The sequence below is a fragment of the Alligator mississippiensis genome, chromosome 5 (genome assembly GCF_030867095.1).
Source record: "Alligator mississippiensis isolate rAllMis1 chromosome 5, rAllMis1, whole genome shotgun sequence".
Classification (NCBI taxonomy): domain Eukaryota; kingdom Metazoa; phylum Chordata; order Crocodylia; family Alligatoridae; genus Alligator; species Alligator mississippiensis.
Window position 1 is genome coordinate 8,083,729 of NC_081828.1, and position 25,930 is coordinate 8,109,658.

Genomic DNA, 25,930 nt, shown 5'->3' on the forward strand with positions numbered 1-25,930 from the left:
GGGAAAGGAGGGATGCTCCGTTTCATCTAAGAACATTTTGATATAGCAGACGAATGAGCCATGCATCCAGGTGCAGCACTTGATGCATCTCGGAAGGAAGGATGTCCTTGCTGTAGCAACATCAATGGGGTAATGAAAGAAAAACTTACGGAATCATAGATTCATAGATGTTAGGGTCGGAAGGGAACTCAATAGATCATCGAGTCCGACCCCCTGCATAGGCAGAAAAGAGTGCTGGGTCTAGATGACCCCAGCTAGATGCCTATCCAACCTCCTCTTGAAGACCCCCAGGGTAGGGGAGAGCACCACCTCCCTTGGGAGCCCGATCATGTACTGATCAAAGGAGACCAAGGAACCCAAAAGAAAAAGGAAGCAATATCTGGGGAGTAGTCTAAGAGAAGTTTCATGTTCTACTTTTAAAATGTATTTGCTGAAAGTGTGGAAGAACCCATTCTAGAACTGAGATGGGGAGTAAGACGTGAAAGGGAAAATGCCTGGGCATCAAAATAATACCATTAACAGAATAACAAGCAGTGCCTCGGTGTCCCAAAAATAGATTAAAGAATGTATCTCATCAGAAAACCAGGTCTCCACTCCAGATTAGAGGTAAAATGAAAAAGCCCAGTGGACAAGAAAAGATAAAAATTGATGGAACAACAGGATATGGAAAGAGGAAGGATTATTTATTTTAAAAAGCTGCAATACAGGATATGTGACTAAAAGATTTGTATGCACCTATTTACAGATTCACAGACATTTAGGGCTAGAAGGGACCTCGTGAGATTATAGAGGTTCCTGCTCTGTGCAGGAAAGTCTGCGGGGGTCAAACCACCCCAGCACAGTGTGCGTCCAGTCTCCTTTGGAAGATCTCCAGGGTAGGTGCCTGCACCACCTCTGCTGGGAGTCTGTTTCAGAGTCTGTTCACACAAAGTTTTTCCTTATATCCAGTCTGAAACCTTCTTCTAGGAGTTTATGACCGTTGCTCCTGGTTTTCCCCTGGGGCACTTTGGTGAATAGTTGTTTGCCTACCCCCTGATATATTTGTAAGCTGCCACCAAATATCCCAGAAGTCTTCTCTTTCCTAGGCTGAGCAGTCCCATATCTGTCAGCCTTCCCTCATATGGCTGGCTCTTCAGGCCTCTAATCATGCGAGTGGCTCTTCTCTGGACTCTCAAGCTTCTCCACATCCTTCTTGAAGTGTGGCACCCAAAACTGGACACAGTCCTCCAGGTGCGGTCTCACCAGTGCCGAGCAGAGCAGGAGAACAACTTCCTTACTTTTGCTTGAGATGCATTGGTTGCTGCGTGCCAGAGCATTGTTTGCTCTGCTAACTGTAGCATCGTACTGGTGGTTCGTATTCATTTCATGGTCAATTATGACCCCCCAAGTCCCTTTTGGATGTGGTCCTAGCTAGCATAGCACCACCAAGCCTGTAAGTATGTTGCGGATTTCTCCTCCCCAGATGCAGCACTTTACACTTCTCAGTGTACCCTGAAAAGCCTTTAAGAAGGTTGACTTGGAGGGGAAGGGACAGTGAGGGAGGGATGAGTTCCTTAAGGAGGAAATTTCTTTAAAAGATGGTCTCGGCCATTAAATATCCTGCCTGTTTCTCTTAATCTCCAGAGCTCATGAAACAACTCATTCTCAGATACATTTACTGCACATAAATATATCAATTTATACAGCTATATTGTTACACACATGTGCATGCATATAAACAATATTGCATGCATTAAGGAATTTTATTCTAAAAAGCTTGTTTCTATTTTTTTTTTTTTTAAACAGGTGCCTTTTTAAAGGTAAGTTATCTGAAACTGAAGAAATTTTAAAAAACTAGAGTCTTGAATCTAAAACTGAAAGTCTGTCATTTTACAGAGTTGCGTTTCCTATTAAGGGTGCACCGCTAAAGATTTTTGGGCCGATACCAATGGCCGATTATTGGCGAACCATATCTGCCGATACCTATCCGATTGCCGATATGCAGCCCAACAGCTTGGAGAGCAGCATCCAACCAGTAAGTCTGTGGAAAGGAAGGGGCATGGGAGGAGGAAGGGGCATGGTGGGGTGCAGATCATGCCCCCACAGTGAGGGAGGGAGTGGGGCCAGGGTAGAGCACAGGACCAAGCTGTGAGCGACTCCTCTGGGAGAAGGGGGAGAAGGGGGGAGGCTCCCACTGCTGTGCACACCCCAGGGGAAACATTGGGGGCATGTGCCCCCAGATTTGTGTGCGGGGCAAGGGTGGGCTGCTGCTGCAGGCTGGGGCCAGGGGCAGCGCCAGGCTCTTCCCAGTGGGGGGGACTCAGCAGCAGCAGCAGCACTGGGGGGGGTTCAGAGTGGGGTGGCAAACCACCCCCCACCCCCCAGCACTGCTGCCACCTGCCCCGAGTGCAGCCCTGGCCCAGCTCCCCCACCCTCCCTCCACTGCTCCCAGCCCTCCACAGTGGCAGCCTGCCCCTCGCCCCACACACAGATCTAGAGGGCATGTGCATGCTGTGGCTGCGCGCATGCACGTGGCATTTAATCGGCAACATTATCGGCTACACCAGCCAAAAAAAGCCAATTGCCGATAGCGTCAATTTTCTTTTTACTGGTGCTGATACAATATAGACCGATGTATTGGTGCACCTCTATTTCCTATACATATTACTTCAACATTTATATATTACAGATCAGATTCAATCAGAATATTTCCCATGCCACAAGTACCCAGTGTTGCTAATGCTCTTGGAATAACATATCAGCTTACAGGTAAAATAAACTGGCTTTTTACTGACATCATAGGCATGTATGAAAGTATAAAACTTTCATTAATAGTTGCTGGAGATTTCCAGCTCTCTGATTCATAAGGAGTTAGTAGACTCACTGGATACAGAGATGTAAAATGTTTTACATAAAAAAGAAAGCTGCATTATCCAGCTGACAGAGATGCTGACCAAACTAAAAAGGACAGTATAGTTTCATAGATTCATAGATGTTAGGGTCAGAAGGAACCTCAATAGATCATCGAGTCCGACCCCCTGCATAGGCAGGAAAGAGTGCTGGGTCTAGATGATCCCAGCTAGAGGCTTATCTAACCTCCTCTTGAAGACCCCCAGGGTAGGGGAGAGCACCACCTCCCTTGGGAGCCTGTTCCAGACCTTGGCCACTCTAACTGTGAAGAAGTTCTTCCTAATGTCCAGTCTAAATCTGCTCTCTGCTAGCTTGTGGCCATTATTTCTTGTAACCCCTGGGGGCGCCTTGGTGAATATATACTCACCAATTCCCTTCTGTGCCCCCGTGATGAATTTATAGGCAGCCACAAGGTCGCCTCTCAACCTTCTCTTGCGGAGGCTGAAAAGGACCAGGTTCTCTAGTCTCTCCTCATAGGGCTTGGTCTGCAAGCCCTTAACCATACGAGTTGCCCTTCTCTGGACCCTCTCCAGGTTATCCACATCCCTCTTGAAGTGCAGTGCCCAGAATTGCACGCAGTACTCCAACTGCGGTCTGACCAGCGCCCGATAGAGGGGAAGTATCACCTCCTTGGACCTATTCGTCATGCATCTGCTGATGCACGATAAAGTGCCATTGGCTTTTCTGATGGCTTCGTCACACTACCGACTCATGTTCATCTTGGAGTCCACTAGGACTCCAAGATCCCTTTCCACTTCCATTCCACCAAGCAGGTTATTTCATAGGCTGTAGGTGTGCTGGACATTTTTCCTCCCTAGGTGCAGCACTTTGCATTTCTCCTTGTTGAACTGCATTCTGTTGTTTTCTGCCCACTTGTCCAACCTATCCAGGTCTGCTTGCAGCTGTTCCCTGCCCTCCAGCGTGTCCACTTCTCCCCACAGCTTTGCGTCATCCGCAAACTTGGACAAAGTACACTTCACTCCCTCGTCCAAGTCGCTGATGAAGACACTGAAGAGTATCGGTCCAAGGACAGAGCCTTGCGGGACCCCACTGCCCACACCCTTCCAGGTCGAAGCCGACCCATCCACCACGACTTTCTGGGTGTGACCCTCTAGCCAGTTCGCCACCCACCAGACTGTGTAGTCATCCACGTCACAGCCTCTTAACTTGTTCACCAGTATGGGGTGGGATACCGTATCGAAGGCCTTCCTGAAGTCTAAGTATACGACATCCACCCCTCCTCCTGTGTCCAGGCATTTTGTAACCTGGTCATAAAAAGAGACTAGATTGGTCAGGCACGATCTGCCTGCCACGAACCCATGCTGGTTTCCCCTCAGCATAATTGGTCCTGCCGGGCTCTCGCAAATGTGAGCCTTGATAATTTTTTCAAAGATTTTGCCTAGGATGGAGGTGAGACTGACTGGGCTATAGTTGCCCAGGTCCTCCTTCCTCCCCTTCTTGAAAATGGACCACATTGGCCTTTTTCCAGTCCTCCGGGACTTGGCCCGTGCGCCACGAGCGTTCAAATATTCCCGCCAGTGGCTCTGCAATGATGTCGGCCAGTGCCTTCAGCACCCTCAGATGGAGCTCATCCGGGCCTGCCGACTTAAAGGCATCCAGTTCTTCCAAGTGACTCTGCACCATCTCAGGGTCTACGCATGGCAGTCTGGCGCCTTGCTGCTGCCTCTCTACAACCCCAGTGAGAGACTTGTCATGCCCCTCGCTTAGGAACGCTGAGGCTCCTCATTGAGGAGTTCAGCCTTGTCCCCCCTGTGCGTCACCAATTGCTTCTGCCCATTTAATAGGGGTCCTATTCCTCCCTGGGCCTTCCTTTTTTCTCCCTATATATCTAAAAAACAATTTCTTGTTGTCCTTTACTTGGGATGCCATCCTCAGCTCCATGGTAGCTTTGGCCCATCTAACTGCCTCCCTACAAGCGGAAGCAGAGGAGGTATACTCCTCTTTGGTGATCTCTCCCCGTTTCCACTTTTTATGTGCTCCCCTTTTGGCCCTTAGGCTGCCCTGGATTTCTTGGTTGTTCACTAATCAGTTCCACACCTACCCCAACCTAATCATTCAGAAAAAAGGTTGGTTGTTCTTAAAAGGTTTCCAGACTTTTCTGCTGTAGTTGTTTATATTGCTACAACAAATGGTCAGATTTATTATGGTCAGTGGATACTGTAGTCAGCTTTTTCACAGTTTATCCTTGATTAGCACTATATTTTTAACAGATTTAGAAGAATAAAGAGCTAATACAACTATTTTCAAAATTATAGCATAAAATGTACACTCTAGTTAACAGAATGTGTCATCAACCTAGAACTAAGAATCTTTCATCCAACTTTACACCCAAGATACTCAGTTGATGCAGCATTCTTGAAGATCCAAAAAACCTTCTTTGACACCAGACACTCATTATGAGTCAAATTTCTCATGATCATTTATCAAGGATTGTATTGGAATTTTGCGTGACTTACACACTTATGAAAATTTTTTGACATTTTTGGTCTTCTACAAGTTCACTTAAAGGTACATGTACCTTTCCATGCATATGCTGAATCACAAAATTGTTTCAAAATGTATATAAAATACTTTTTCTTTTTGTGGGTACTGTAAAATAAAAGTTTATTTGCACTAGGAAAAAAGTTTAAATAGATATAAAATGCAAGCAACAATATACCTCCAGGAAAAAAACCTAAATAAATATATTATAAATCAATGGAACGGTAGGGACACCCAAGCTTACTAAACCTTTGTCAGAGTAAGAAAGTTATCTTAGTCATTCCAGCAGTTACTAATCTCAGATATTCCTTTAAGATGTCTTTACTAGTCAAGTATCCTTCGTCTTTGGACCCCTAATTTATATGGGTGGTGTAATATATTTCCATCTAGTGGTGGTTTGATGCAACTACAATATGTTCAAGGAAACAGACAGACTAGAGCAGTGGTTTTAAACCTTTTTTTCATCTGCGGACTCCTAAAAAATGGAAAACGAAGGTGTCGACCTCTTTGAATGGTAAGTGAAGGTATTCACACACTTTTGATTGATCATAGTCTTCTTTTGTGGACCCCTTAGACACGGTCTGTGGACCTTCAGGGGTCTGTGGACCACAGGCTAAAAACCACTGGACTAGAGAGACCAAGGTACACATGAGCTTTACATACGTCTGAATGAGACTGGAAATGGCCATTAGCTAACAATGGAAATGTAGTAAAAGAGCAGTGCAGAGACTGCCTGAAAAATTTTGACGAAACGTTAATTGATCAGTTAACTCACGAAGGAAATGAGCTAATTCCTATGAGTTACTCATTCCTATGAGTTTGACATAGTTAAGTCAAATAATCTGTGATTAAGACAGTTTCACAGACTACTATATGAATACATCTTACAACAGGTTATCGTGGTGGATTAAAAATATAAGGTTTACCTTAGAAAAAAACATAGGTCTAGAGATTTGGAAACCAGCTTGGAGTTCAATTCCCTCCTCTCCAAGAGTTTTCTATTGTGACCTCAGATTAGTGGTTTTGTCTCTGTGTTTCAGCTCCTCATTTGGCAAATGAAAATAATGCTACTTCTTACCTCACAGATGTGTTGTAAGGATTGCAACTAAGATTCTCTCTACATTTAGGGTATACCCAAGTCTGGATTCAGGCATATTATCAAGTCCATCTCCCAGGCTAGGGACAGACATTCAAAAAGCCTCAGTCTGAATTGATTCGATCTTTACAGGTTAGTTTAACCTAGCTAAGCTAAACTGGTTTGTAACCAGACAGACTTCCCAGAAATGCAAGCACATGCCTGCAGTGGCATAGGCTAGAAGCCGGGGGGAGCTAGAGCAGCCCTCCCTCTCTTCCACTGTGCTGAGCTGAGGGGGGAGTGGCCAGGCCCCAGCAGGAGGCTGCGATTAGGGAGGGGTCTCCCTCCCTTTTGATCAGCCCAGCAGGGACTTGACAACAGTGTTTATCACCCCTAACTCAGTGTTTATCATGCTATCAGAAAACAAACCTCTCTCCATTAGTTCAAGCTCTTCTTAAACAGCTTTTCCAAGGAAGGAACTGGTCTCCCATGGCGCAGATCATAGCCAGTATGTGGCCTGCTAGCTAATGCCGTGCATCTATGTAAGGCAGAGGGGATGGGGATCCCTGCTTAGTACAGAGCGGGAGGGAGGGGGGAAGCCAGGCAGATGCCTGCAGTCTCTGCTGGAGCTGCAGCCAAGGAGGAGAGGAGAGGGACCAGCCCTGTTGTGAAGCAGAGCCCTGCCCAGCCCAGAGAGCATGCCGGGATGCTGGGGCAGTCTGACTTAACTTAAACCAGCAAGGAGTCTAAGAAAGCCATTGCATTAACCGGTTTGACCCAAATCAGTTAAGTCTGATACTACAATCAACCAGGTTTATCTCAAACCGGTTTCAGTCATTTTCAAACTGGTTTATGTGCACTGAACATCTGTTCTGTTACAGGTTTAAACCAGCTTCTGATCACTTAAACTAGTGTGTGCGTGTTATGTCTGTCCCTAGCTCCAAAGTCCATGTTATTCAGCTGTACACGCCGTACACATATACATAAACTGACTGTTAGAGTAGCTCCAGCTAGCAAGGTGCTAAGAAACCTGGAACGTGCCTCCAGAAATCCTAGTGCCAGGCATGTGTAGCCATCGCACCAGCATGCAGGTTTTATATTTCTTAGCACCTTACTAGCTGAAGCCACTCTACCAATCAGTTTATAGTGTAATTTTGAATGAGCTTTTCTGTCCTGCACAGGCATGGTCTCAGCCTAGCAAGCATGCTCAGCTGAGGCACTTCTAGCTCTACAACCCCCACATATGTCTGTCTGTTTCAGTTGACCAACAAGCCGATATACATGGGAGAAGTTGCTCTTGCTTGCAGACAAGTTGTTTATGCAGCAGGATAGCTTTTCAATGAGACGGGATGACACTGCAGAAGCCGTTTTTGAACCACAGGAGGCAATGGGATTCAGAGTGCAATTCATGCATGGCAAACTGGACTGCAGAACCCCTTAGGTCTAGGCCAGCACTTCTGATATCCTTGACCACATCAAGGGAATGAGCAGTAATGGCTCCAGGATTTCCACATGAGGAAGCAGACTTCTAAGGAGCATGCAAGGACCTTATCCTGATCCCCCAGTGCCAGAATACACAACTGAGGTGGCTACAGCGGTACATAAATGGGTTGCAATTATCTTCTGGATGCTGGCCACACCAGGCTGTTACAGGTTTGCTGCAAACCATTTTGGTGGACACATCAACTGTTGGTGTTATGAATGTAAGAAGCATGCCCAAAACAATGGTTGATTTTCAAAGACTGCAATTCCCACTTCACACTGAGGCTACTGACTGCATACGTTGGGTCACAGTTCCTCCCCAAAAAAGGACAGAATGTCTAATATAAATTATTCTGTTCCCTTGCTCTATCATCCCCTGACTCCAGCACCTGCCAGAAAAAAGTGGCATACTTGTCAGTTGTGGGATGCTGTGGAACAAACACTGAGCTGCCAAAACGCAACATGGTGGTGCCTAAAAAACACTTTGGATACCAATTCCCTCTGTATTCTTGTGACACACTGCAGCCTGCACAGAATCTACACAGCTAGAATTAGGTATTTTCACAAAGAGTGGTCAAGACACTGAAGATCTTCTGAATACATGTATCAGGTCTGCAGACACACCTGTCACTACCTGGGCTGGGTCCAGGTGAGCAAGGGAGGATAAAATAAAATTAAAAAACCAAAGCAAAAACCAATGCCTTTTTGTTTTTTACTCACATCCTGATGATGCAGAGTGATGTTTACTGAAAGCTTAGGACAGCTTCCTGGCTCTTGCTATTTTACACAAACTACTGTATAAACATGTTTATTCACAAAAAACAACAGAACAAAAAGGGAAATAATATTAAAGTCACTTCAGGCATACCAGCTGCCTATCCACAAACAGAATTAACAAATGTATGGAGTAAGGGAGAGATTTAGTGTACACTATGTATTAAAAAAATTCTGTAGAATAGGGAAATCAATCATCCAGTACCATTGATACTGGAACTGGGTATCAGAAGTACACCTCCTGTTCTTTCCCAACAACAGACTATGCTGCCCTTTGCACATGCTAATCAAATGAAGTGCTGCTGGACGGAGCACACTAGGTATCTGTCCATTCTAGTTCAGCCTTACACACTGATTAAACACCCTAATTTGCAGGAGCCTACTGGACAAGGTACAAAAACAAAGAGTCTGTGGGCATGAGTGATGGTGGACACCAGTAGCTGAACTATCACTGAAGGCAGCTGTAGGATTGGCAGCTGCGACCTACGGGCCACCAGATGATCAGCCAGCCCAACTCCTACAACCTCTAGCTTCAGGAATCTGGGAAGCGCTCTCCTTCCTCTGCATGTCCTGTCCACTTTTCTCTCTATTACTTTAGAAGGACGCTCTTACACACCATGTTGCCAAACATCTCATCCCTAGCCATCTTCCTTCTCTTCCACTGAAAGAGAGGCCTGTTCCCAAGTGTCTTGGGTTGCAGTTTTATTCCATGCGAGAAGCAAGACGCCTGACAAGAGAAATAAAAGACCATTTTTTTGCCCAAGAAGAAAAGTACTCTCACATTCTCTGTTATCACAAGGCTATGATGTGATACTTCCATCACTTTAGAATATTTTTATTACTTCTTGATTTACTGTTCAGAAGGTCCTGTGAATTTTGCCAGCCCACAGACAGTATGGTAAGAATCACATATCATGTTTTAATTTATGCCTAGGGCTTTTTGGCGAGGGGCAGGGAAGGTTGCAACTAGGGGATGCTGAACTAGGATGTAGACGTTTCCTTACACCAGAGCAGTTTCTTCAGCCCCTGCCTAACCAGCATGTCATAGACAGAGAACAGTAAAGCCAGACAAAGTCTAAAAGGGTTTTACCACTTAATACAGCCCCAACAATTAATCTAAGATGTCTGGGATGATGTAAAGCCTGTAACCCTTCAATATATTTATTTGCAAAAGTAATTCAAAGAAAACAGTAATAGTTTTATTCTAGCCCCCACCCCCGGCCCCTGCACACACTTTTACAGCATCTATCATGGATCGCGCAAGGTCAGCAAGGACAGCAGCATAAGAATGCATAAGGGTGCCCGGGGCAGCAGGGACTTTTGCACTGCCACTGTGATCACAATCTCAAAGGTGTAGCAAAGCCAGTTCTTTCATCCGCCAGCCTCACTAGTGCCTGGGGTAGTTGACCTGTTGCTCCACCCTAGTTACATCCCTGAGCGAGAAGGGAAAGGGAAGCGGATCCTGGCTATTTCATGACTTCCACCCTCAGTAACAGCGAGTGAACAGGAAAGAACCCAGCGCCAAAGTTAAACCTATGCCATTGTACACAATATCTTCCACAACTGTTTTATTGATTACATCCTAAAAATCTCTCTCCCCTAAAACTACACTGTTCCCAATGCCAATAAAAGAGGGCAGGCGCCACTTAACAGACTGCGTGTCTGATCCTGCGCTGCTCTGTTTCCAAGCTGTTCTATGGGTTCATTTCCAAACTGGCCCTTAGAAAATTGACCCACCGTGTCCTCTACACCATCTAGCTTCAGGCTGCTCTTGGGCTTCCAACTCCCTGGTCTGTTCCTGAGACTCCTCCGTTACCTCCTCTATTCCACTCCCATCTCAGTTTTTTCTGGTCTGACAGTAAGACTCTTCTCACGTAGGAGAATGGACATAGGCTCTCTGCCCTGCATTTCTGAGCTCCTCATGGAAGGAACGTGTCGTGGCTGTGCTGCTGGCTATTTCCAGGATTGTCACTGTGGTACAAGGTCGTCAGGAGTCTGACAATCTTCACACTGCAGAGCACTCCAACAGGCACCCACTTCTCCCAGTTTCTTTGAGATGGTTTCCTGGAGCTGGATATTTCTGGTGTTTCCAATGTCCTCATAACAAGATGTTAACTACAACCTTGTCATCTTCCTACTATCAACATACTGGGTGAAAGACAGCTAACTTGATTTGTGATAAAACTTGCACAGGCCACAAGAAAATGAGAGGTTAAAAGCTAGGAAAGTGTTTATGCATCTGCAAGCTGCTTCCAGTGCAACAAGCAAATAGGATATGTATATGCAAGTCAAAGGGCTAGAAGAGACAGGCAAAGAAAACTAGTGGAAATGGCCTTGGAAAATTAAACACAACAGCCACTAGCCCAGGCTTTTGATATAAAGCAGGCAAGCAGGGGACAGGTCACAGCTCAAACATTCTGCCACGTGTACCCAGCCAACATGCCAGCTTGAGTTCAGCATGTTCCTATGCAACACATGCTGACTCCGACAGTGGATAATAAGGGGTTCTGCACAATGCATGGAAACCACATTATGTTATGACGGGGTGGCTAACCTGCAGTATGCGTGCCACAAGTGGCACAGACAACATCTGCATGTGGCACATGACAGATTAGGGAGGGGACAGGCAGCACAACAGCAGATAGGGCAGGAAGAAGCAAGCAAAGCAACGGATTGGGCCGGGAGCACAGGACAGGCAGTAGAAAGAAGAGCAACAGGTCAGGAAGGGGAAGGAGATCAGATTGGCATTCAGTGAAGTTATACAGCTAATTTGTGGCATGCCTGCCAAAAAGGTTGGCTCCCACTGTTAGGATATTATACTAATGGAGAGGATATCAAGTGCCTGAGACAGAGCACACAGGAGGAATCCAGAGCTTACACTCCTTAACTATCTACTAATACTTTACCCAGAAAAGGTAAGATTCAGTTCATGCAAAAGATCTTGATACGATTAATGCAAATAAAAATAGTGACTGTTATTGTTGTGCACCACTTCAGTAAAACGTCTCCCACCCCTACTGAGAGGAGGAGAAAAATACTGGAAGGACATTGATAAAAAGGAAAAACAAAAAAAATAACTGTCTCAGTCTGGAAAGCTTAAACTTTAGCAACTTTGAAGTAAAGTTGATGCAAATGATAATGGACAGTAGTTAAAATGGTCAAAGATACTGACTGGAAGAGAATGGTGTCAATGTTGAATTTTGCTGCAATGGTTCTCATATAAAGTTAGTACTAACATCAGGCATGGCTTTCTCAGACAAAATCCATATGCTGCAACAACTTATTCCATCCATAAATGTGTTTCACATTGCTGTTTCAAAAATTAACTTCATACTTTTTTAAGAATTCAAGCAAACCAGGGGAAGATCCTAAGGACACTGCTTCCTCGCTGTGCTTCCACCACTGTCCCAGGCTGATCCGGGCACAGGAAGAGCCTCAGAGCTGCCCCTATCCCACGCCAGCTGCAGGCTGCGGCTGTCCAAGGTGCCAGGCTCAGCAGGAAATAGCGACGGCAGCACATAAGTTCCTCCTTCCGGCACCGGCTGCCCACCTCACCCCCTGCCCTCCATGCCCTGGGAGCACGTGCTGGAAACAGGAACCTGGTTATCAGCCCCACCACCACCATCCCAGGCTGACAGAGCCCCACAGCCTCTTTTAACCTACTCATTGTAGAGTGGCTCAGCTGGAGCCCAGCTCAACAGACAACAGCAGCAATGGTCCACAAGCTCCTCTGTCCAGCACCTGCTCCCAACCAGGAGGGACGTGGAACAGAGGCATGGATGGGGTGCAGGCAGAGGCTGGAAAGAAGAAACTGCAAACCACCACTACTGTCCCCCAACAGCCTGGCACCCTGCACAGTCACTCCCTATGACTCCTGGCTAGAGCAGGGTGGAAATGGTTCTGCCCCCAACTCCCTCAGCCCCAGGTCAACCAGAGACAGCGGGAACAGTGGCAGAAAGGGAGGCGGGGTGGGTCCCTTCCCCCTTTGTGTGCCTGCAGTGCCCCCCTGCTGACCTGGGGGCTCCAGCCGCACCTCACCCTATCCCCATGGTCTGAAGGGCGGTGTGCCTGGCCCTCCTTTAGTAAATCTTGGATCCACACATAAAGCAAACTGCAATCTTCAGTCTCCCTTTGGTCTGCCAGTGGGCATGCTAACTAATGCTAAAAAAAAGAAAGAAAAAAAAGACTGCTTTGAAATGAGCAGTTGAGATGAGACTAAAGGATGTCAGGGTGGCAAGAGAGAGAAGTATAACTAATGGTGTGGACAGACATAACCATTATAATCAGAAAATACTATACTGAATAATAACTATTATGTCTCTCTACCTCTACTGCAGTATAAGTGGAATGAACCATTGTAACTTTAACCCAGTTTTACTCATTAAAAATGTTTAGCAGTTTCACTAGCTTATGTTGCTACGGAAGTAGGTGGATTTAACTGTTAAACTTGGAACAGATTATGGTGTACCCCCAAATTAGGCATCTCTCATTTTAAATTCGCACCTCACCATATCCTAGCACATATATGGCATAGAGGAGACTAGCAGTACTATTGGCTGCTCCACAGCTTGATAGCAGGGGTAGAGAAAAAGGTGAAAAGAGAAGGATTAGAAAGAAATTGCACAAAGAAGAAAAATAATATCTGTCCTGTGAAGACAAATGTGTTTGCAACAGATGATCTAGTTAGAGAGAAAGAAGCTGAAGCTGAACCTCATTGCTGCGGTCACCAGAAGAAGAACTTTGGCACCAAGATCTCCAGTCCAAAATCTCCTTTGTGGCATAGTTGCAGGTATCAGACCCAAAAACAGCTTCCAGAATGCCAGAAAGTCTAATGCTTCTTAACAACTTTTCATGAAGTCTTAATTCAAACTGCCCTAAAGCCACACTATTTCCAGGCAGTTCGCTTTATTAAAAAGCATTACTTGCTTGTACCCTTCAAAAGATGCCCCAAAAGCTGCACTTAACTTACCTCTGTAATAAATGTAATGTCACCTATTACAACAAAATTCTCCATTGCACCTATGCACAAATAAGGCAGAATACAGATCTAGCAGTCTACCAGCTGCTTAAATAGTAGGGTTGTGCCAGCACCCCACAGTCTTAAAAAGGGCATGGAGGCTGATTTAAGAGTGTGGCTCCATGTTGCAAGCAGCAGTAGGCACTGGAGGAAGGACACGCTATTCCTCCTTGGAACCACAATAAAAAGGCACTGCTGTGCACACTGCTGCTAAACTGGCAGCCTCTCTCAGGGGAACAAAGACAAATATTTTACTCCACTTGTGTCAGAAAAAACAAAATATTGTGCAGTTTCTCTCTTCATTTCTCTGCTCATTACTGACAAATGTTTTGAGTCTGAAACTTGCAGATAGTTGTTACATAATCTTCCCAGGAATTCAGAGAATTTCAATATATAAAGTGTTATATAGGAAAAATAATCTGATTCTTTGTTTCAGAATTAGGTTAGAGATCTCATTTAGAAAAGGGCAGCCCTTGAAAGCAAAGCTAATCATAAACATCTTGACAGAATGTGAAACTTCAGATTGGGTTCATTTTAATACTGTAATTCCCAAGCTGTAGCCTAGGCACCATCAGCAGTCTGAAAATAACTTTGCTAGAAGGCTGCTGAGATCTCATAATGCAAAAGGCAGGGCAAGGTGGGACTTTATGGACTAACTTGGTTAGAAACAAATAGCATCTGATCAAGTAGGCTGTTGCCTATGAAAGCTTATGCACTTCTGAATAACTAATGCATAATCTTTATTTTCTATTCCTAGGAGCAAATCATTTAAGATTTAAAGTTTCCTTACATGTTATTTTAGCTGTGTTAATTTTTAATTATAAGAGCAAGTGTCTGAATCTCTTATGGTACTAGTTTTGGGAATTAAATTACTAGAAAAGGATAACAGTGTCACCAATTAGCGGAAGAAAGAAAAAAAAAAAAATCACATTAGAACAAGGCTTCCAAACATACAAAAAATCAAGTGTACCTTTGAAGAATGTTATTGCAATAAGCAGAATTCAAAAAGCATTTGGAATTATATAACCAATGATTTTAAGTATACACATATAACCTTTTTTTTTTTTTTTAAAAGGAATGTAGGTAACAGTGTATTAAACCTGTGAACTGACAGATGTAAAATGTGAAACAGAAAGGAAATAATGGAGTCAATACACTTTTCACCCTGTTCTCTTGATCCACTCGACTTGGACAGCATGCGTGGAGATGAAGCAGCCCAATCAATGTAAGAGTACTGCCAAGACAACATATGAACTGTCAGAGTTGCTATACACTAACCCTGATGCATGGGATGTGCAAACAGCAGGGCGCTAACGAGGGAATGGAAGCAGCATGGAGTGCACACTAGCTACTCTGGACTGGCAAACAACTCATAGGAGGCCACAGAAGCCAAACACACATTAAATCTGTCATATATTTCCTTTAATGTACAACAAGGGTTGGGCAAACTCCTGGACGGTGCGACTAGAAGGCATCTTAGAACCAGTTCTTCTCCTCCCCCACTTAATTCTTATGCACAGGCACACAGCTGTAAAGCATCGGATCCACTGTTTCTTTTTACAGTAAGTTTGGCCAATCTAAACTGCATCCTATGAATAAAAGACATTTTTAAAGTTTTAATTTGCACATACCAAAACAAACTGCATGTTTTCTAACTGAAACACCACATAGATGTACCATAGTCAACTACACACACAAGCAGCAAACCCCAGCAAAAGCTGCTTCTATTTTACAGACTGGCTTGTACAATTTTTCTTTTTCTGAATATGAGTTATGATCAGCATAGTACAACACTAACTATCAAATGGTTTGAGATGTTTCAGGAACAGTGCAAGACTTCTTGGCCAGGGTTTGCATTTGTAAAATGTATTCTCAGGTATTCTATTCAACTCTTTTTAAGCTGACTTGGTTATGCAGCTATACCCAGAGTATTAGGCTTTACCACAAGATGTACTAGCTGGACTTGTCCTGCGGAAGATGTCCACATGGATTAACAAAAATGGACAGCTATACATCAAAGAGTATTTACTCTCTGAGCTGTGTTCTGAGTACAATCAGGTTATGCTTAAAGTTTTCCATGTTATTTTTACAACCTGTCACACTAAGCAATTTATTTCATTCTGCTTTTAAATTTTAAACTTACAACTTTTCAGCAAGAAAAGATACATCTTAAAAACAAAAAAGGAAACCTAAAGTATTATTCACATATGTAGAAGTAGGTGCAAGTTTCTTGCAGGTTATCTACTGCCTAGCACCACAGTTAGCCATTTGTACCTGTCCACAACTGGTGCAAAACAGGATTCTGAGTTGGTAGCTTTTTATACCTGCTTTGAACAGATAGAAATGACTGCATAGGGTACAAGGTAGTGGAGAGTCTGAATCAACAATAATACAGAAAAAAAAATCAACAGGCCAAAACAATTACCACTAGGTGTCACCATTTGATACTATATAAAATATTAGAGACATGAGCAAGGAACAGTTGCTTCACTTCAAAATTATATGGTGGTGATACTGACTGCAGTGGAGACTTCTTTATTCAGCATCTCTTCACCTTATCCCTACTTCTTATTTTTATGCCTTTCAGATAAATAAGAGATTTTCTGCTACAACAGTAAGAACCTCTTGTAGTCAACATCAGATACAATGTCAGATACTTTGTAACAGAAAATTAGATGGTTCCAACCTATTGTAGGAATATGCCATCTACATGATATACTACCACTAAGTGGAGTTTTAAGGGAAATAAAATAAAATACTGTCTTTTAAAAAGTCTTTAAAAGGTTGCTTTTCTGAAGGGGAAAACTCAGACTACAAACCTTACTTTGCTAAAAACATTTAGGGTTCAGCTATGTTATGCTCTGCACAAGGTTCATTGGGTGCGCACACTCCACTTATTAATCCCACATAGGAGGAAGCTATGCTGTGCCTACTACAAAACATGATGCGAGAGCACATCCTCTTTGGGGTACACTGGCTGGCAGGCAACATTTGCACCACTCCCAGTCAAGGGCAGTACTTTCAACCGCAATTGAATCATCGTACTTCATTTGGTTTCGGAAGCAACTCTGATTTCACAACAATAGCTCTGTGGATTAGTCATTAACAGATTAATACCAGAGACTTGGTAAATGGTCAATATTTTAGTTGTTACTTTTCATAATTTTATAAATGCTTTATTTAAAAATTAAAACAAACCTTACCAACTGTGGAGCTGTCTTCAAGTACCACATCTACATTTCTGTCTCTGTACTCCACCCTAAAATCAAGCATTCGTGGTTGTCTTTCCACTATTTGTCTGGATGGCACTACATGTCGAAATGCTGAAGATGAGGAAGAAGTCGAAGAGGCAGCGGTAGGATGACTCGTGGGACCATATGCTGGTCCTTGTAAAGCTTCTCCACCATATTCACTGAAAAATATATAGATAAGAGAATTTAATCAGAACAGACCGAGAAAAGAACTATTTAAAGGAAAAGTTAAGCCAAGCAAAATGAGCAACAAACACATACCGTCATCCACAGCTTACACCGCAGAGTCTACCATATTGCCTTATGAAACAGCATCAACTCTCCTAATACAGCCTTAGTATCATCTCCCCTACTGACAAATGCAGTGTGCAGCAAAGAGGAGGGAAAAAGCAAACAGCCTAGAGTAGTAGGCTAGGGATTAGAGAAGCTAGATGCTTTCAAAATTGGCAGGGCCAGACAATACACCTTAAAGTACTCAGGGAACTGACCTCCAGAGTGCTGGAAATGGGGCAAATGTATTATTCATCTTTAAGAAAGGGAAGAAGAAGGATCTAGGGAATAACAGACCAGTCAGTCTGACATCAGTACCTGGAAAAGATCATGGAGCAGGTCATCAAGGGATCTATTTCAAAGCAGTTGGAGGAGAACAAAGTGATCACGAACAGCCAGCATGGATTCACCAGGTCTAAAGAGCTACCAAATCATTTTCTTCTAGGATAACGTGCCTGACTGTGAATGAGGGAGAGCCGTGGATGTGATATGCCTTGGTTTTATCAAGGCTTTTGACATGGTCTCCCATGACACTCATTCATGAGCTATGGCACGGGTAGGCAAAATATGGCTTGTGGACCAGGCAGACTTGGCTTCCAGGCAGCCCCAGCAGCCATGTCCCCTTCCATCTCCAGTGCCACTAGATCCAGCCCCGCTGCCCAGGCACCCCGACCCACCCACCCCTCACCCATCACTGCAGGCACTGGATAGAGCAGGTGGGAAGGCAGGATCTCCATGGAAACCAGCCCAGGACCCCCATGGAGAGGGTACATTCAGCCAGGTGGATGGGGATGGGGCCACGAGTAAGTGGGGAGCAGTGTCCAGGACTGGGATAAGCAGCTGGGGTCGGGATTGCAGGGCAGTAACAACACAGGGAAAGGGCCCAGGGCAGAGCTGTGATCCACTTCCTGCATGTCCCTGCCCACAGAACCAGCACTCGTCACAGTGACATGCGGGGAGTGGGTCGCATCTCTGCCCTGGGCCCTGGTCCCACAGTCACCGCCTTGAGGTCCCAGCCCCAGCCACCAGTCCCGTTCCCAGACACCACTCCCCACCTACCCGCTGCCCCATCCCATCCACCCAGATAAGTGCGTCTTGCCCACTGGGGGTCCCAGGCCAGCTTACATGGAGTCCACACCCACCCCACCTACTCCATCCAGCAGCCCTGGCAGTGCATGTGGCGTGGACAGGCCTGGAGCTAGTTAGGATCAACTGACATCTCTCTTGGCCTCCCCAGTGTAAAAGCCCTAACTGGGGGGCAGGGGAGGGGAGGGGAGGAGTTGGGACAGGCATGACCTGGTCAGCATCCCCTTCTCCCCCCCTCCAGCCACCGACAGCTCACCAAAATTCCTTAAGTGGCCTTCCAGCCCAAATAAATTGCCCACCCGGATCTAGGGCAATAAAGACTAAATGAAAATACTGCAAGGTGGACTGGTTGCTCACAGGATGTATCAAGTGGTGCTCCCCAAGGCCAGTTTGGGTCCAGTATTGCTCAACTTCTTCATTAATAATTTGAACAATGGGAATGACAGCACACAGCAAATCTGTGGACAACACCTAGCTGCGTGGAGTTGCATACAGGCTAAACTGTAAGACTAGGATCCAGAAGGACCCAGATAAACTGGTCTGAAAGCAATCAGACAAAATTCAACAAGGACAAGTACAAAGTCCTGCAATTATGATGAAATAACTGCATGCACAAAGACAGACTGCAGGATGATGGCTAGGTTGCAGTAATACAGAGAAGGACCTGAGGGTTACAGTGGACCACAAGCTATATATGAGCCAACAGCATGCTCTTGTTGCAAACAAAAAAGTCAACACCATACCGGGATATATTAACAAGAATGTCACTTGCAAATCAAGGGAAGTGATTCGGCCGTCATCTGGCACTGGTGAGGCCTGAGCCGGAGTACTGTATCCAGTTTTGGGGCCTGCAGTTCAAGATGTGGTCAGGTTAGAAAAAGAAGTCCAGCAAAGAGGAACAAAAATTAGAGGCCTCAGAAACATGACTTAAGAAGAAATGCTGAAAGAGCTAGGTTTATTTAGGCAGGAGAAGAGAAGGCCAAGGCGGAATTTGGTAACAGTCTTCAAATACCTGAGGGGCAGATACAAAGAGGAAGGAGGTGGACTATGGACAGGACTAGAAGCAATGGCCTCAAGCTTCAAGCAGGCGAAATTCAGGTTGAAGATTAGGAAGAATTCTCTCACTATGAGGGTAGCTAAGCATTGGAACAAGCTGCCTAGAGAGGTTGTGGGATCTCCCTGGAAATTTTCAAGAGCATTGCAAGCACCAGTCCACTACATCAGCAGGCTAGTTTTATCCTAACCAGTAACCAGATCAGACCGAAGGCAAAGCACAGTAGTATTCTATGTCTGATGGCCATTTTTTTTTCCGAAAACAAGAAAGGAAAATGAAATAAATACTTTGCAACAGACCATGACAAGAAATAATAGATGCATTAGTTTAATACTAAATATATCTAGTGTATGTTAATGTACAGAATGATGAAGTACAGCTACTTTTTCAGCTTCCTGTCCCTCAAACCTAAGTGCACTTGTGCAAGGGCCAGCCACAATCTAGCTCAGAGGAGAAAGGCTAGAGTGAACAAAGCACTGCAGAGAAGATTAATTTTAAAAACACCACTGATGGAAAAGTATTTCATCTCCTTCATCCAGCATCTCTCCAGCGAGCACACTGCTAGAGATTAGGAAGCAGCATGACAAAATAAAACAAACTGCAATCCTCTTCAAGCCAAAGAATTTGCAGCCACTCACAAAATGAGCATGTCACCTGTAGAAACAAGCATTCTACCAACATGGTCCGAGCTAAAACATTCGCAGGGAAAGCAGGTAATTCTGCCTTACAAAATGTGGTCACTGTTCTGCAGTAGGCTTTACGGATGAAATCTGAATGAAGAAACTTTGAAGAGAACTCCTTAAATTTGTGATCTTTCCCTTTCTAAAGGGCACTCATTGAAAAGTTCCTTAAACAACAAAAAGAAAAAACCCTACGTAGAGCATCAAATTATCTTGAGGATTAAATAAAACCAATAAGCACAGCCAATTGTTGCACACACAGCTATATAAACAGCAAATACTGCCTACAGTCCCAACTGTCTCCTAGTGCAATTCCTATCAGTGTGCCTCCCACATTCTGAAAAGAAAAAAAATTAAGTGTTATTTTTCCTGGTAGTACAAAGGACTTTTTTCGTTTTCTCTAGTCAGCAGACAAACAAAAACTCTCAGCTATGTAAAACCCACAAGGATTTCAGTTCTAAAGCACACAAGGAATCTATTTTGTTTTATGGACTTCCTTTTTTAGAAAAAATTACAATACTGCATACCATAAGGCATTTGTTATGTAGGGTTAACCAATTTATATTGGTCTAGTTCTTTAAAAAAAAAAGTAAAGAACTACTGTACATTAAAAGTATGCGATAATTTTGCTAACAACCATAAGGAGCAAAGAACCTATTCTAATTCTCGGAATGCACTTCTCTAAAATCACAACTGTAGTGTATCAATAGGAAGACATGTTTTTCCCTGGCTCATTACTTACAAAATTAAACCTAATTATTATTAATTGTATTATAAAAGGTATCCTGGATGAACAATCAGTAACTAATAGCTCAAAATGCAATGATTTAGTTCAGCAAAACTTTTTTGTAGACATTCCTGAAATATTTCACCCAGAAGGTAACGCAACTGCCTTCGAAAAGCAATGGAAATTGGGTGCCTGCCTCAGCACCGGGGATCTGGGTTTTCTATTTGCTGCGGAAACATGCAGAGAAAATTGGAGAAAAGTAGATTTTCCCCTTTAAAGGAGAAAAATGTGGGTAATGGTGGGTTTCTGCTTCCAGGCTGACAAAGTTGCGCATGCAGGCTGGGGAGCACAGGTGACGTGGCAGAGGGGGCACATGTCCCTTGAGATTTTTGCATGTGCAGTGGGGTGAGGGGCTACAGCCAGACAGGACCAGCTCCAGGGGAGCCGCCTCCAGAGCCCAGCAGGAGGGAGCGCTGAGCCACCATGGCTGCCAAGGTGAGGTGCCCCCTGCCCACCCAGCCACTTCTGCCACTCCTGTGCCTCACCATGGCAGTGTAGCACTCCCTCCCACACTAGGTCCCACCTGCTTGACTCCTGCCCAGAACTGGTCCAGCCTGGCTGCAGCCCCATGCCCCACTGTGGGCTCAGACATCTCAGAGGGCATGTGCCCCTCCCAACCCCCAATGTCACCTGTGCCCGCACCCCTCCTTCTCCACATACCAACCCCATTCCCCACATACCAGCATATCAAGGCTGCTCAGTGCCACAAAGCAGCAGGGGGACAGCCAGGGGGGCCCTGATTTTCCATGATGAAAAACAAACAATCAAATGCCAAAACATGAGCATTTAGAATTAATTTTATTATAATGATTGAGCCATTAATAGGCTTCCAAACTGCTTTAAAATTGTAAATATCAATAAAACATTGTGTTCAACCAACACACACACACACACACACACACACACACACACAATATCTTTATCTATTAGGGCTGTGCGAAACTTCGGTAGCTGATTTGATTCAGAGAAGATTTGGCCTGATTCGGGGACCAAATCTCCAAATCCAAATCGAATCAGGAGACCAAGGAAAAGCTCCAAATAAATTCGAAGCATCCGAATCGATTCGGAAAAGCATCGGAAAAAGATTAGGTCGATTCAGAGATTTGGCCATAGACTAAACAGGCAGCTGACAGCTGCCTCAAGCTCCTCAAACTGTTGGGGTTGGGGGAGGGAGGGATTGGGGCTGGGGTTGGGACAAGCTGCCAAGCCAAGGTGAAGGGCACAGCAGCGCTGGGAGCCGGGGCTATGCCCTGCTGCTGCTTGCCCAGACGGGGCAAGGAGGGTGAGGGGTGCGCAGGATGCAGGCGTGGCTTTCTCCAGGCAGAAGGGGGCAAGCAGCAGGGCAGAGCCCCCACTCTCAGCGCTGCCGTGCCCACATCCTGCACCGGCTGGCAAGCAGTGGCAGGGCACAGCCCCCACTCCCAGCGTTGATGCGGGCACAGCAGTGCTGGGAGCAGGGGCTATGCCCTACTGCCACCCAGAGCGAGCCACGCCTGCATTGCACCTCCCCCTCCCCCGCACTGGCTGGACAAGCAGCAGCCAGGCAGAGCCCCTGCAGCTCACTGCACTGAGGCAGAGGCAGGCACAGCCAGAGGAGCCATGGGAGAAGCCCCCATGGCTTCCCTGCTTAGCCCCACCCCCCACCCAGCTCCAGCCTAGTCCCGGTACTTTATAAAAAAAGCCCCGCACTCACTGGCTCTGGCAGCGGTGATTGGGGCCTCTGGACACTTGAGGCAGAGTCCCCCCTGTGCACAGATCGCCGCCCCCCTCCCCTGGCACCTGTGTGGCAGCTGCCCCATGGCTCAGCAGTATACAACGTGCTGTCTGGGAGCTGGGGCTGCTGGGATTGAGTGCTCCTGGGCTCCAGCTGACACATGGAGCCGGCCCGGCTCCCAACCAAATCGAACTGTGAACCGGGAGCTGGGGAATCGAACAGGGGTGTGCGTGTGTTGTTTTGGGGAAGGACAACCTCTTATTGTGTGTACACACGGTTTTCAGCACAACAGAGTACTAATCTTGGTGTATCTAGGCCCTGCTGAAATACAAATACAATAAAAATAAATAGCCTCTCACTCGATAAACTAAAACCCTAGTTTCTTCAACATTAAAATGTGACCATATTTATTGATAAAGTGTTTAACATACCTGAAGATTTACAGCACAGCTGCACAAATGGTGGTTTACTTACATTATAAATAGTTTCTATAAGTAAGGTAAGAATATTTTAGCAACATGCTCAGCATGATGTTTTAAATGTTTTGTGTTGCAGCATTACTGGCTCTCCCAAACAGTTGAAATCCTGTTCTCCTGCTTCTGATTGCCTCATCAGCACTTAGGAGATCATGCTTCAGTGACTTAGAAACCCAGGCATCAGTACACAAGCCAAACTGGAATTTAGAATTTGAAAGAAAACAAGTGCAGCTACTTTTGAAGTGGGTGATCTTACTTCCTCTGCCAGTACATTTTCCCTGTAACCCAACAAAAAGGCACCATTCATACTTTTGAAAAGAAGGAAAAGTTGTCCCTATCTTTTACATAAGTATGTGCACACCCACAAGAAAGAAGTAAAAAAGGCTCTAGCCAGGGATGTTTGGGACAATTCCACTCTCTTATTAACACTGCTTTGGGAGTACTAAGAGCTTAGAGGGCAGACAGGCCTTCAATGTTTAGAGAATCCTCCAAAGGCAGTTTTAGACTAGAATAGGCAAACTGCATATTCTTTAGCTGCTGACCCAACACTAAGTGAGGCTAATAGAAATTCAGTGGATTTAATAGGTAACTTTAATCACTTTGGAAAAAAAAGATGGGATAAGTCAATCTTGCCAGAAACTGAACTCATTACTCTCGTGGTCATTTCAAAAGGGGACTTATAATATTGTATTATTTTACCAAGGGGAAAAAATCAGAAGTTAGGAAGAAAGAGAAGAGGAAAAGAAAGAAAAGCATCCTCCATGACTGTTGCACAGTATCTTTTTATAATGATCAATCCAAGCTTATGCACTTACCTTTGTAGAATGCCATTTTCTTGTGGTATTACACCATTTATAGCTGCCTGTAAACAAAAGATATATTATGAATCAGTGAGCAGGCAAGTGTAACAGATCAGAACTTCTGTAGCATTCCAGCAAATGTGCTTGTACACAAGTGACAGATTTACTGAAACAAAATGTCAAGTGTTTCTTAAGCCCAAAAAATCTTCTACAGCCAAAGAAAATTAGTCACACTTATTCGTGTCACTATATTCTTATAATAATGCCCCTTATTTCACTTAAGATGAACCTAACCAAAAACTGAAGATCCAGTCTTTATAAGCAAGCCAAACAAAGCCTTCCCAAATTTGAGGGTTTAAAGTATCAATTGAAGGATTTACAAATTTCAGGAAGATAAGATTTGGCCAATTGCAAACATGCTGAACTGCAATTTGAAACTCAAACCTAGTTCCAAGTGTTTATTGTTTGTTTAGATCCATCCCTAGGTTGCAATCATTCTTAAAAATAATGAGCAATATCTAGCACGTCAAACCTCAGCCTAAAAAACACTTTTCTCTTCAACACCAACAATATCTACAAATCAAATTTATACTGGAAGTTAAAACTTGTGCAAAAAGTTCTGAGTTCAGTTTCAGAACTAGCTTCTAGATCCGTTTAAAAAGTTAGTCCGTTTTACCCCCTTTCAGATAGATTTTAAAATGTTTGCTGCATTGCCTGCATCTTGTATACCTACTGTATTTGACACAATTGCATAAAAATAAAAGAAACAGAAAATTAAATACTAAAAGCAAAAATGTCTATTCTATAACTCCCAATTCAGGGCAAGTTTTCAAAATAATCATTAAGGAGGCATATGATCTAGAAAAGACGTGTGATTATACTGGGTGGCACCACTGGACTGGGGATCTTTTGGCTTGGGCAAGTTGCACGTGACCCGATTCTCAAACTTAACACTTATTTTATTTTTTTTCCATTAAGACACTTATGACAAATTGTCACAAGCACTGAAAAGCCATATGAATTGATGGTAAAAAAGGATATCAAGATTCCCCACCCCACCCCCAAATCACAGACCCTAAGTGTCTACATTTGAGAACTTAAGAAACAAATCTTTGTTTGAAAGTCTGGCTTTCAACCTCTCTTTTCAAAATGTCCCATCTAGAAAATAAGGAATGGTATTTTACCACACCTTACCTATCACCTTCTTCAATAGGGTGGTTCAGAAAGAATTCTTGTATATTGCTTTTAAGACAATGAAGTAATGCAATAAAATGTCTAAAGTACCTAGCACCGTGGTGTCTAGATGAACTGTATGTGTTAGTTATTATTAGTCATCAAAGGCCCTGATGTTCAGGTTGTGAAACTGATGACTACAAGTCATTCCAAAGAATTCTGAATCAGATCAAAGGGCGGTATGTTTACACAAGCAGCGCAATCAAGGCTATTATGCTACAAATTAAAACTACGTCAGAGATCCAATTAAATCACAATTGTCTTCTGACCGTGTTACAACATGGTTCCATCCCGCAGTAGTGAAGGCAGACTCTTTACTGTATTCCCCAAGCATTTCAAACCTGTAATAGGCAGAATATTCTTTTTTATGAGAACACACACACCCCCACACACATTTTATTTCTTATATGAGTTGAATTGTTGAAATGATGAATACAAACGTGTGTATGGGGGGGGTGCGTGTCTATAAACATATATGTATGTATGTATTTAAAATGCAAGGTGTAGGTTTTGCAGCCAGGCATACTTGATCTTACTTTCTCTGGGCATATTAATTGACACAAGAATATGGCGCTGTGTTTGTTCAAGGCTGTAGCATAAGTTTTGGAGCATGACTGAAAGGGATAAAACGGTCAAAACTGGATCCCCTAATACAGGTTAACTTCCTATTATGAGCCAATATCATGGTATCTACCTATGGATCCTGTCTAGCAAACAAAGGTGTACTTCCTGAATGTTGAGCTAGCCATAATTTTTGGTAGGGACAAATTTGTGGGAGGATTTGGGGCTATAACAAATGAACATTCTTGTCAAATTTAAACGATACATTATTCCAATCAC

General features: G+C 44.2%; 1 protein-coding gene across 2 annotated transcripts in view; it reads right to left on the reverse strand.

Annotated features, from left to right (window-relative positions):
* FAF1 (Fas associated factor 1) overlaps nucleotides 1–25,930 on the reverse strand; it is a 289,347-nt gene that overhangs the window by 204,399 nt on the left and 59,018 nt on the right. Inside the window, exons 3-4 of one of the 2 annotated variants that reach the window (XM_059727821.1) lie at nucleotides 23,873–23,919; nucleotides 16,943–17,151 (exon numbers count right to left, since the gene is read on the reverse strand). In XM_059727821.1, the coding sequence (XP_059583804.1) occupies nucleotides 16,943–17,151; nucleotides 23,873–23,919 (256 nt within the window). The remainder of the gene's footprint in view (nucleotides 1–16,942; nucleotides 17,152–23,872; nucleotides 23,920–25,930) is intronic. The other variant, XM_059727822.1, reaches the window with a different exon arrangement.